Raw genomic sequence first — 11,857 nt, forward strand, 5'->3', positions numbered from 1 at the left:
CACTCTGTTATATTTTGTGATAATTTTAGATGCAAAGGAGCGCTAGATTCCTTTTGTTTACGTCGTTTCCCTTTCTATTCTGTTTACTCTTCCGCACTCGATATTCATCTACATTACAGGTCGTCACACATACAGGTGTCAGTGGTCGGACTATATTCGAGCTCAACCCTTAATCTAATTAAGCCTCCGCGACTCCAGCGGGCAGTGGAGCAGGAAACCATACATCAATAGTTCCGATTATGTAACGACGAACAATGATTACACGTCTATCACGAATAGGAGCACTACGTTCAAATTCTCCGCGGGGAAGTGTGTTTTTGTGACAGTTTTTTGAAGTGTTTAGAGGTGATGATTCTGTCGTACAAATTATTTTTAATAACGTTTTGCATCACGTTTTTCGGAAGCCTTGTAAGTTCCTATTGATTTTGCAGTGACCATCCAAACCGTTCAAGTAGTCCAATTATTTTGCCTTAACATTCTTTGAGGCGAGCATTTATTCAGGTCCGTAAATGTATAATTAGTTGAGTTTTTCATGGCAAAAAGTCTCGATGTCAAATAACCCGTCATGCTTCAGAGTAGAATACTAGTAGTTTCAGATCACTGATTCACCAATGAATGTTTATTTTATTCACATTTTTCGCACACACATAACACGTATTAAGGCTCAACATACATGTCAACAAGCCCCTTAAAATTTAAATGTTATCGACCGTTATAAAAATCATTTAGAGAATAATAAGTATTTCCACGTATTATAGTTTTAGGTGCTTAAGAAAAACACTTTCTTCCCCATTTTTAGACCCTTTTAAAGTCAAGGAAATGTTATGAAAATATCTTGATCCTCTGTTATAAGAATACGAGTATACGTAACACAAAACGAAAGTCTTATCGACCGCGGAATAATTTAGAAGCTTGCCGTCAGTTTCATGACTTTACACGAGTGAAAACAAACCAGTTGATTCCTCAGAAGACTGAGATTTTGACATTCAACTTATTTAGGACATTAATGATCAAGTAAGAATCTTGCCTCCACCTCGCTTGCAGCAGTAAGGGTTAACAGGTTACTCTTTTGGATTCTATTTCGATTGCTTCTTATCTCTTATTTTATCTGTTATTCTTGTTATTCCATATCATCAAAAGGCATTCCTCGATGATGATGATGACACTGCCACAGCGCCACCGATGCCGATGTTCAACATCACTCACAAAGTTTTTATGGACTTCAAGCAAGGGGACAAAGATTTAGGGCGCATCATATTCGGGCTGTTCGGCGAGATAGCTCCGAAAACGGTGGAGAACTTCAGAACGATTGCAACGGTCGGTATCAAGGGCAAAACATACGCTGGTACAAATATTCATCGGGTCATACACAACTTCTTGATACAAGGTAAAATCTTACAATCAACAGCTCGTAATTTCCCAACTATTTGGATTGGAATCTTAAACCAATGCTTGATACAGGATGGACATTGAACCACCGTAGGCAACATTAAATCATCAAAATTTTGCTCAGCAAACATGAAACATATTGGAAGTATCTAAAATACTCATAAACAGAAAAGCACTTAAGTTTACATCAGTATTAGTCCTCTCTTCCAACTCAATAAAGTAAAAAATCCAAGGAAGTTGAATCGGATACTTTTGGAAACGAACTAAAACCGTGTATGATTGGACAAATTTATGCTAAAAGGAACTATGTTGCGAGCGAACTCTATGCAAATAGTCCCTTTTAACATAAATACGTCAAGTTGGAAGAATATAACTAGAATCAGCCCAAGTACATTTCACTTTGTCTAATTTCCTCCCACGTGCTATTTCTTTTCAAGAAGAGTAAAGCACCATAACGCCTTGAAACTGTACGATAATTTTCCATTTAGTATTACGGATATACGTAAAAGTTCAAAGAAAAATTTTGCTTTGTATTTCTGCAAAAAATGCAGAAAAAAAACAAAGAAATAAATTGGGCCACGCCCGATGCCTCGCAGCTGATCCTAATTAACGTCATCCAATTATTATTCTTCCAGGTGGAGACATCATTAATAATGACGGTTCTGGTGAGACGAGCATTTACGGCAGAACGTTCGAGGATGAGACTCATGAGGTCAAATTTTGGGCCCCGGGATTTTTGGCAATGGCAAATCATGGTAATTATTTTCTTTTCTTAAGTTTTTTGAAGTGATGAAATTCAGGGTCCTATAATTAAGATTTTAAAGAGTTTGTAAACGTGTTAGAAACATTCGTTATTACTTTCCGTACAAATGTCAGGTCAGAGTCAACTTTAAACCCAATTTGCAATCGTTCTAATGCTGTTCTCGTTTTCTGTTCGAACATCTACCGTCTAAAACGTTGTTTTAATTTTTCCTCCTCGTGTAGGGTTTCGATCAGAGACCACCGATGACCGATGAATTCAACCCTTTAAGGAACCATTCAGAAGCGAGCAACAGCGAGATATCTATAAAAAACTGCGCTTCCCAGTTCCTCTCGAGCTTAAAATATTTCTCGATTTGCAGTATTCAATAATGAAGCTTTCATCTCAATTCCAATAGCTCTCTTCTAACGCGTTCCCATTTTCTGATACTGCCAACGCGAAACGGAACGAAAGATCGTTTACTTACTCTCTTGCCTTAACGACCCACACCGTTTAGGAGCACAATATGGGATCTCAGAATATGACTGGAAGTCAATAAATGTAAAAGTGCCCGATTGGAAGATTAACAATTAATTTTAATGATCCAGCACAGCATTATGCCACAAACTACGTTTACTTTAACTTTTCAGTACGTTAAAGATGTTACGGATAAAGTCTGTTTTGAAGAAGGTCCGGATTGGCCCAGATGGATTTAGGTAGGTATGCTGGGTTTTTTGCTAGAACTGTTGCAATTCGACACTCAAGTTGAACAGCGCTATGCACTGCAGATCTGCATGGCCTAAATGTATAGGAAGATTAGCTTTTCCACTCTTATATAAAATTTTCCGTTTTACACTGAATTTTAAAGAACAGAGGAAAAATTACGATGTTTCTTACTTTTTAGGGGGAATATCTATCTGATCGAGCTTACACTAGTTTAATTTCTCACACACAAGTCTGTAAAATCTCTGTAAAATCTTTACTGTATGTTACAAAAATCAGTGATTTTTTTAAAAACTTAAATATTTAAATTATGCAAGACTTTGTACATGTACAGTGCTCATTCTCTGTAAACGTATAGTAAAATTAAAACTTTGAATATGATACCTGCTTAACCACCCAGTACTACTTGGGACTCATGAGATCTTAAACCGTCATCTCTCAGATATTGGTTTATGATGGTTCGCTCCGTGCAGATACGCGTTGATCTCAAAACTACACATACTTCGATTGAATGAAATTGCTCGATCATGAATCATTCCGAAGTGTTTTGTGTATCACTCAACACAATTTAATGATGAAATTCTCTGAAATAACGCAGAGAACTGAATAAATTTTAAGCAAACGTCACAAATTGTGTCACGCTTTTTTCAACATTCATTTCAGTTTCATCAGTATTTTGAATTATGTCTGCAACAAATTTTGTAATGATATTTGCTTAACCACGGTATGATAGAAGTATATGCATTCTATGTAAGAATTTTAAACTTTAAATTTACAAGTTTATCGACAGACTGAAATTGGTCGCAAACGCTGAACTGAAGCACGTAGACCCATCTCAATATTTTAACAAAGCTTATAATTAATGTATTATTTCTTTATGTATAAATTAGGTCCGAATACTAACGGATGCCAATTTTTCGTGACGTGCACTGCTACTTCGTGGCTTGACGGTGATTATGTTGGTTTTGGAAAGGTAAACATTTTTATTTTATCAACTGTTTTAAAATGTGAACGCAATTTATTTGAGAGCTATAATCTGTTACAAATTAGATGGGCCATGCATCTTAAGAAACAGAAAGATCAACGGATCTTGACAACGACTGCAGGTATCGTTGCCAATAGTTATGTCTTTTTCTAAAAGTGTGGGGAATGACACTTTCGGAACCAATGTGTCAAAATGGAGGTTGTTGTCTTGTTTGTACGTTGGTTTACATTTTAGGGAATATAAACCACCCACCACATCTAATCTTGGATGCGATTTTTCTTTACTCTCAATGACCTATTTTTTAAATCAAAATTCATCATATTTTGACATATTTTTGCCAGGTTATTTATGGACTAAAGACTGTGCATTTAATCGAAAAAACCGAGGCAAATGACAGAGGGCAGCCAAAAGTACCGATAAAAATTGTAAAATGCGGAGAACTCCCCTTTGACACGCCGGTTTCGGTGATTAATCCAGGAGAAAACCCTTACACGTAAGTAAATGATTTTTAATCTTTCAAAATGTTTCGACCCAAAATATTCAACTATACTCTTTTCTCATACTGTACATAAAAATGCGTCTGACTCCGTTGCAAATTTTTCATTATTTTCTCCGGCGCAGCGTTTAATTTGAAGAAAAGTAAAGCACTCCTAGACTTGGAGGTTTTTTTTAAAGCATGTTGTAACTAGGCTGAAACTGTTGAACATAATGATGGACACAGTTTTTTATGATTAAGCATTGTAGAAAAGATAAAACTAAAGGATGTAGAAGATTCATAACGTTTCCTCTCAGTTATTGACAGTAACGTTTTCGCAAATCGCACCATACGGCAACGTTGCATCGATGTTGCCCCAAAGCGGTTCGCTCGAAGTCCACGATTTGTAAAGGTTAACCCGGCACACAGCACATGTAGCTCAGACATTCCTCAAGCAGGCACATTTGTAGCCAGGGGTTGTCATTAAGCAAGAAGCAAGCCAAAACGCCTGCAATTTCTAGTGCATGCAACACGGTCATCCTTCGAACACGAATAGTTGCATCAAAGCGTTGTGATCTGAAAGACAAGAGCGCCTGGAATTTCTCGCACATAAAAAACGTACATTTCTCAAACATGAAAAGTTGTATTTGAGTGTTCCCATTAGGGAAGCCTTAGCGCCTGCAATTTCTCGTGTATACAAAATTGATATCCCTTGAACACGAATATTTCCATCCAGACGTTGCTGCAAGAGCGCCGCAGCACCTTCAACTTCATCGTCTTGCGATATCGAAATATGCAATGTCATTTACAATAAGGTTGTGCGATTTGATTATTTATTAAACATTGAAATAAAAATAAGTGCTTATTCAACGGTTTTGTATCTATTTGAGCTAATGAAATGAACGAATAAGTTAAACCTTGCTTTAAATTTTTCGCACGCTGCAGCGTCAAAAACTGGATCAAGGCATCGGCCATTCCACTGGTGTCCTCCTTCGTCGTCCTTGGTATATTTCACTGGATGATTGTAAGGCTCGAAAGGTTTGAAAAATTCATGGATGAAGAGATCTATCAGCTCATTGATGAAAAGAAGACCAACTGATCTCAACTTCGATTATTTTCCCACATCTCTATGTTCGTTTTACAAAGGCATACGTTTTTTAAGTTTGTTTGAGTCTTCTCAAAGACCTGCTTCAATTTTCTTTTTATAATTTTTTTTTTTGTGATTTACGATTATTTTTCCATTTTTATTAACATGACGTGATTTCAAATTTTGAACAGGCAAAATAACAATACAGCTTCACAAATAACTTGAGGCTGAGTAACTTCGAAAAGATCATGTTTTTGTCGTATTTTCCGAGACTACATTGAGACAAACGGGTCTTGAAGTCCGACTCTCCTTCACTTTTGTGCCTCTGCAACTGTTGGTTCCGTCCAGCTCTCCATTGAATTTAAAATACTTCGCTATGAATTAAAATTCAGACTTGAAATAAAAAGGCGTAAGTGAAATTTAAGCTTTCTGTACGAGCCTGAAATCATTTGTCTGTAGTCCAGCCGGGAAATAAAATGTGATGAACTCTCCGAATCTTCCAGAAACTAGTTCCACAGCATATTCTACGGGTAATGTGACAACACCCATTGCAGCTATGAGAACTACGCTACAAAAATCGATATAAATCAATATTTTTTTTCTTTTTCTTTTCATCATAACATTCGTAGAGATTATCGAAAATCACGTACTTTGATGGCAATGTTTCCAATTTTTGCTGAGATTTATTTTTTTTTTCAAATAGAAACAAGTCCATTTGATTGATTTACATTTTCACGAATTATTTACTAAAGGCTAAGAAAATATTTGAAAAATCTCGTGCGAATTATTTGGATTTTATTTCCAGTTGAAAAATTAAATATGATGACGAGGAAGTCTGCAAACTTCTCAAACCAAGACACGGGGTTATCTGCGGTCTCTAATAATTTATGAAATGACCTGCAGGGCACCTCTGAACAAATTTCCACTGTTCCTTGTTATTTTTTACGATATTTATACTTGTTGTACGTAAATTTTAATAAATAATCATTTTTGGTTGAATTATGAGTTTTTCCTTTTTATTGAAGTATATAATATACCTGAAAATAATAAATCAGGTATGACCTTCCTCGGGAATATCATTGGCGGATCCAGCAAACTGGCAACTTTGCCTTCCCTCAATTTAAACCTATGGAATGTATCAATTCTTGGAGGGTCCATGTGCTCCGACAAGAATCGATTATTTAGCATAGGTTTAAATGGAGAAAGTCCGGTTTTGCCAAATTGCCGGATCCGCCTCTGGGGAAGATGGAATGCAGAGGAGAAATATTCAGAATGGATGTGATACTGACACTATTGCTAACAGAAAATTAAGTATTTTTCTGCATTATAATGTAGAAGAACGTTCCATCGAAAACTCGACTTTTACAATTAAGCCAAAATGACGGAAATCGCACTTCAGCCGATTTTGAAAATTTGACGGTTTTTGACTGGACAAACCGAGGCCAAGATAAGGGAAAATTGTGTCTTTAGTCGGTTTTATCAATCGTCTTTTTTATAGTGCCCGTGTCAGTTGCGGATGGAATCGAAGATCAGCATCGTAAAACTTTTCTTGAATTGTCGATAGCCTGTCTTCAATTCTACTCGACATAGCCAGATAGCGCGATAAAGAGGTAGACCGACAAAGCCGATTGCAGACTCCATTTCCTTTCACAATTAGCCTCGTATTCTCCGGTCAACAAACCCAAAATTTCAATATCCGGCCTGATGTAAAATTATATTGACAATATCGAAATGAGAAATTGAGAGAGAAGGAGGTGTTGTTATGGTTGCTCATTTTCAAAATGAAATTGTATTACTTTCTCCTTTTGAATCGTCTTTTTAAATTCTCATTGGTGAATATTTGGTTTTATTTCTATCCTTAAAATATTCGATGTACAATATACCTTATATATGTATAGGTACTTTTTTTTATTTTTTTTAATTTTTTCTTTACGAAATTGTTACTTCATTTTGAAAACATTTATATTTTTAAAACGTGACAAATATTTGTAAAACCTTTTCCAAGCAACATTAATCTCAATGAGCCGCAGTTGTGCCGACAGAAACTGCAAAAATGAATAAAAGAGGAAAAAAAAACCAAGAAGCACGCAATCTTTAGTTTTAACCCATTTGTACATCGATCTTTTAGAGTCAAATACGTCAAATTTTGAGCGTTTGGTTGCGCGTACACCTCGCTGCAGCACAATAAAAGCACAAAATGTAAAAGAAAAAAGTAAAGTGCTTTGGAAATCATTAAATTTGACACGGAACCACCAATATTTAAAAAACACACATTATATTATTATTCTCCTTTGATAAATTGATACTTATTTTTTCCCATCAATTTAAATGAGAATAATCAATGCAAAGTGTGCAAACATTTCAAAATCATGAGTTAAAAAACGCTGACTACGCGAGTATAAATATTAAAGCCCAATAAAGCGGAGCGGCGTGCTGCCAGCGCGAGAGGCTCACTGGCGCCTACAAACCTAAGTGGATACTTCACGCATTGCACAATGCTTGAAGTATCCACTTAGGTTTGTAGGCGCCAATGCGCGTTTCGCGCTGGCCACCCGCCCGCCGTGCGGCGGCGCCTGAAGCAACTATTTCACAACAGATGTTGCACAGTATTATACGAAATTGAACGTATTGAGAATGACAGGCATCCTTTAAAAGTGCAGATCTTTCCTCGCAAAATAAATCAAGATACTTATCGTACACAGGAAAAATCTAAGAGCCTTTAGCTGAGGCAAATATAGAGGTTTATCCGGTTCAGGTATAACAAGGTGGGAATTTCTTGAAAGATAATTAAGTCCTGTTACACCAAAGAGGTGTAGAGAGTTTTAGTGAATTTTGTCTCATGGAATTGACGCTCCCCCATTTTTACCAAAACTCTCAACTATATATTATTCTCCGTTGGACCAAACAGACAAAACAAAAAAAAAAGCAAACCCTCATTCTTCCAAGACATTATACATTTTCATCTAAAAACGTCGTGAGCAATTGTCGTTTGTATTTACACGTGGGCCAATTAACTTTGGGTCTCAACTGGCACGTGGACCAAAACTCCGTGCCGAAAAAACGCGTGGACATAAATTACTGGAAAAAACAGTTGCGCGGACAAAAAATCGTTGACGAAATGTCCTATAACCTTTAAAAATGATTTTAAAAATATTTTCGGAGTTCTTACCCCATTCTGCGGGCAGGAGTCGGACTCGCCGTCGCAATCGGTCGTCTGTTCGAGGTCCAGGTGGTTCTGCGAGGCCAGGCACTTTTTGGCCGCGTCCGGGTTTTTGAAGCTCCAAAATCGGGCCTGAACCCCTTTTCCGCACTCCACGGAGCATTTGGACCAGGAACTCCAGTCCGTCACCTCGCAACCCGCATCCACGTTCCCTCCTCCTCGAATCCTTCCAAATTAAACAAATTTCAAATTAAAAGTGTAAGAGATAACAAATCTTCTTCCGATCTCTTTTCTTGCGAGTGGTCACATGACGGAAATACAGCCACCAATAATCGTTACGATGGCAACGGTGCTTGCAAAAGTTCTGAGTCGTCAGTTGCTCAATCTGGGCTGTGACACATGGGAAAAAGAACAGAGCGTTTTGAAGTTTCGCTAACGATGCAATTGTGAGTACGAAACACTCGTGCAATTGAAACCCAATAACGTAGGAAGTAGGGCCTCTCGCTTGCGGGAAGGCGGAACGGTGGCAAAGTTGTTTCCCGTCATGCCGAACGTGCGTGCGGCTAAAATGTCAGTATGAGGAGTCTTTGCGATGCCTTTCTCTTGTTCAGCTCCCGATCCCCTCTGTGTCATCATCATAGTCGCAGACACGGATTAAAAAGATCATTCTGTAAAGTAAGTATTTTAAGACTCCGCAATAATCGCATCCTCTGGTGTGAAATTGCCCTAGTTCAGTATAGTATTGGTGCGTAACTGAAATAGGGTAATTTCACAAGCTGTGGCGGATGGATTGAGAAGAGAAACTGAGTTGAAGCTAATTGGCACGTGAAATGTCAGGAGCGAGTTAATTTATTAATCAGTCAGAGTTGAATCGGACAAGTGCGTCCACTATCAAAAAAAAAAAAAGGATTATAAGAAATCTTTAATTATAAATGAGCTCTACTCGAGTTTTTAAACTTGGCGCATCGCGAAAAATGAGGAAATGATTATTTTTTCGAAAATATTGGTCTCATTGGTCAGAATCTGACTAGTTGAGTTTTGAGCCCCTCAAGATATTCTTGTGAACATGAAAGTTCGTTGCTGTTACTTTGCGTTTGGTTGCGTCCAACTGTTGGTTCACATTTTCCTTTTGACTCTCCCGAGAATGAGAGTATTTATTTTAGACTATTAGAGCCATTTAGAGGCGTATTAAGAATGATAAATGAGCAAAGCTCTTGATAGCCATCAACTCCTTGACGCGGCAGATTTATCACCGCCCTGATACTCGAGTCAACGTGAAACCCAAAGAATTTTATAAAGTCGCAGTTAAAGTCAAGGAGGCGGTCGGAGCATTTTCCCCAAGATCTTGCTCTCGCGAACAGGGCGCTAAACGTTAATATCCTAACCTAATGACCTGCCCGGGTTTCAAGTGGGCTAATTCTTCCACGGCGTTAATTTACCAGCCGAGATTTCAGGTGGGGTGCCTCTCGAGTCGGAAATTGCGATGTATCGAAATTCGATATTTCGCAGTTGAGGAGGTGTCATTGGTCGGATTTGATCGAGGATAAGTGGGTTATCGATATCGATATCGCAGCGCGGAGGGTCGAAAAAAATAGGGTCCAAATTGCCTTGCGTTGGCGATGCAAATCAACCCAAGCTTATCCTCTCGAGTCCTTTCACAACCTCTCTCCGGTGTATTTATTACTCGCCGCTTTCAATGCAAATTCTTTCAAGACGATTCCATTCGCTTCCGCGGTTTTCGTAATCTTATAATATCTGCCGTATTTCATCTCTCGTCCCTGCCCGGGGCCTGGGTCCTCTCGCTTTAACTCCTCAGAGGTATTAAACAAATTCATTCGCGAAAAGGGAAACAAATCACCAGATCTTGAATAATTAAAAAGAACTTAAACCTAACTTTAATTTCATCCTAAGAAATGCTTATTTCAATAGTATTAACGGCTTCGAGGTGTTTGAACTTTATTAAATATTATTATTCGACTTAGAAGGATCAATTTTGGCTCCAGTCAGAATTTATTTAGATCTTCACAGTTTTCTTTTAATCCCGGAGTGACACGAAAGCGCGATCCTATTCGAAGATACCGAAGGAAAAGTTGCTCGACTGACTAATTTAGGGCCAGGACTTTCTCCACGCGAAAGGGAAAGTTGGGATAACTTTCGTATTTTTAAATATCTTTTAAATTTTAAAGACGTGAATTCAAGAGCACTTTGTCGAGGTGGTTCTATGTCATTTTGAAGAAAGATTTTATACTCGATCAATCAGTGGTTAATTTCTGGCGTTTATACGGAATCTCTCCAAAAATCCGTGAATGTCACGTCGTGCTGAAGTACGTTAAGTATTTCTGCACAAGATTTGACGTAGAACGCACCATAATTCTGGAAGTATGCCTAAAAAGAACAAGGTACATAGTTTCGTCTCTCGGTTGTTGACATTTAGCTGACATGTACTTTTAAAGCTATTTTCACAAAGCTTAGTTAAATCTTCTTTCCAAGTACATGACGGACTCTATAGCGTAATGTGAGGTTGGGAAGTCCAGAAATTATTCATGGGTTGATCGACGGTCGAATCATTCTTTGAAGTGTTGAAGATCGACCATAATTTGCAGTTTCTGTCACTATAGGAATTCTGCTCGGCAAATTCTTACAAAACAGGAAAAGGAAATTTTTTTTTATGTTTTCTTTTAGAGAGTGATCGGGCTTTGTATAGACGCTATTATCAAAAGATATAATGAAACAAATTAAGGATTTTTCCCCCTAAAAAGATACTTTGTGATTTTTTCAACGAATTTTAAGAATTTTATAGCATGGATAATTCATGAAAATATTGCAAAATAATTTGAGACTATTATCCTTTAAAATTTTGAAAACTCACTCTCAAATCTTCTCAAAACACTTCTTGAGTATGTTCTCAATACTACTCTGTATGAAATTCCAGTGTTTGTATGAGAACAATATTGGAATCAAGTCTTCACTCAACTTGTTATTAATTTTGCTTGTTTTTGTAGCTGTAAATGAGCCCATCGACTCGAACTCCGTGACTTCTTGGTGTTTCAATAATTTGCAATAATTTAGTTTTTACCCATTTTTTTATTGAACCGATTACTTTCCAAAACACGCAAGCGCCAATCTCTTTTTTGGTGGTACAGGGGTCTTATTCCTTTTTTTTTTCTGGCACAATCAATCTTATCTGATTTCAAAATAGCCTTCTCAAAGAACACACATTTTGTGGAATTTGAAGATAGTTAACAAAGCGAATTAAACGATTCTTCTTGTTTTTCTTGCCTTCACAATTTTTGCGCTTA

The 11,857-nt window shown here is 37.4% G+C and overlaps 1 protein-coding gene across 4 annotated transcripts; it reads left to right on the top strand.

Moving 5' to 3' along the window:
- The first annotated feature begins 249 nt into the window (after nt 1-249).
- LOC109031334 (peptidyl-prolyl cis-trans isomerase, rhodopsin-specific isozyme) lies at nt 250-6,397 on the top strand. Of its 4 annotated transcripts, XR_011899677.1 has the most exons (7): nt 250-408; nt 1,141-1,387; nt 2,025-2,144; nt 3,742-3,824; nt 4,178-4,329; nt 5,257-5,807; nt 6,204-6,397. XR_011899677.1 is itself a non-coding variant. In XM_019042788.2 (6 exons), the coding sequence occupies exons 1-6, from the start codon at nt 349-351 to the stop codon at nt 5,408-5,410; spliced, it is 816 nt and encodes a 271-aa protein (XP_018898333.1). In that variant the 5' UTR covers nt 250-348; the 3' UTR covers nt 5,411-6,397. The 4 variants fall into 4 exon arrangements, 3 of the variants coding, with proteins under 3 accessions (XP_018898333.1, XP_018898334.2, XP_072155230.1); XM_019042788.2 differs by having other exon boundaries at nt 5,257-6,397; XM_019042789.2 differs by having other exon boundaries at nt 5,590-6,397.
- Nucleotides 6,398-11,857: the final 5,460 nt, after the last annotated feature.

The sequence above is a fragment of the Bemisia tabaci genome, chromosome 4, assembly GCF_918797505.1.
Source record: "Bemisia tabaci chromosome 4, PGI_BMITA_v3".
NCBI lineage: Eukaryota > Metazoa > Arthropoda > Insecta > Hemiptera > Aleyrodidae > Bemisia > Bemisia tabaci.

What these genes read in the sequence shown, in the direction of transcription:
- LOC109031334 (XM_019042788.2), top strand. Translation starts at nt 349, where the DNA reads ATGATTCTGTCGTACAAATTATTTTTAATAACGTTTTGCATCACGTTT. An exon ending in TCACGTTTTTCGGAAGCCTT is followed by an intron (nt 409 to 1,140) that starts GTAAGTTCCTAT and finishes TATCATCAAAAG; the next exon opens with GCATTCCTCGATGATGATGA. An exon ending in ACACAACTTCTTGATACAAG is followed by an intron (nt 1,388 to 2,024) that starts GTAAAATCTTAC and finishes TTATTCTTCCAG; the next exon opens with GTGGAGACATCATTAATAAT.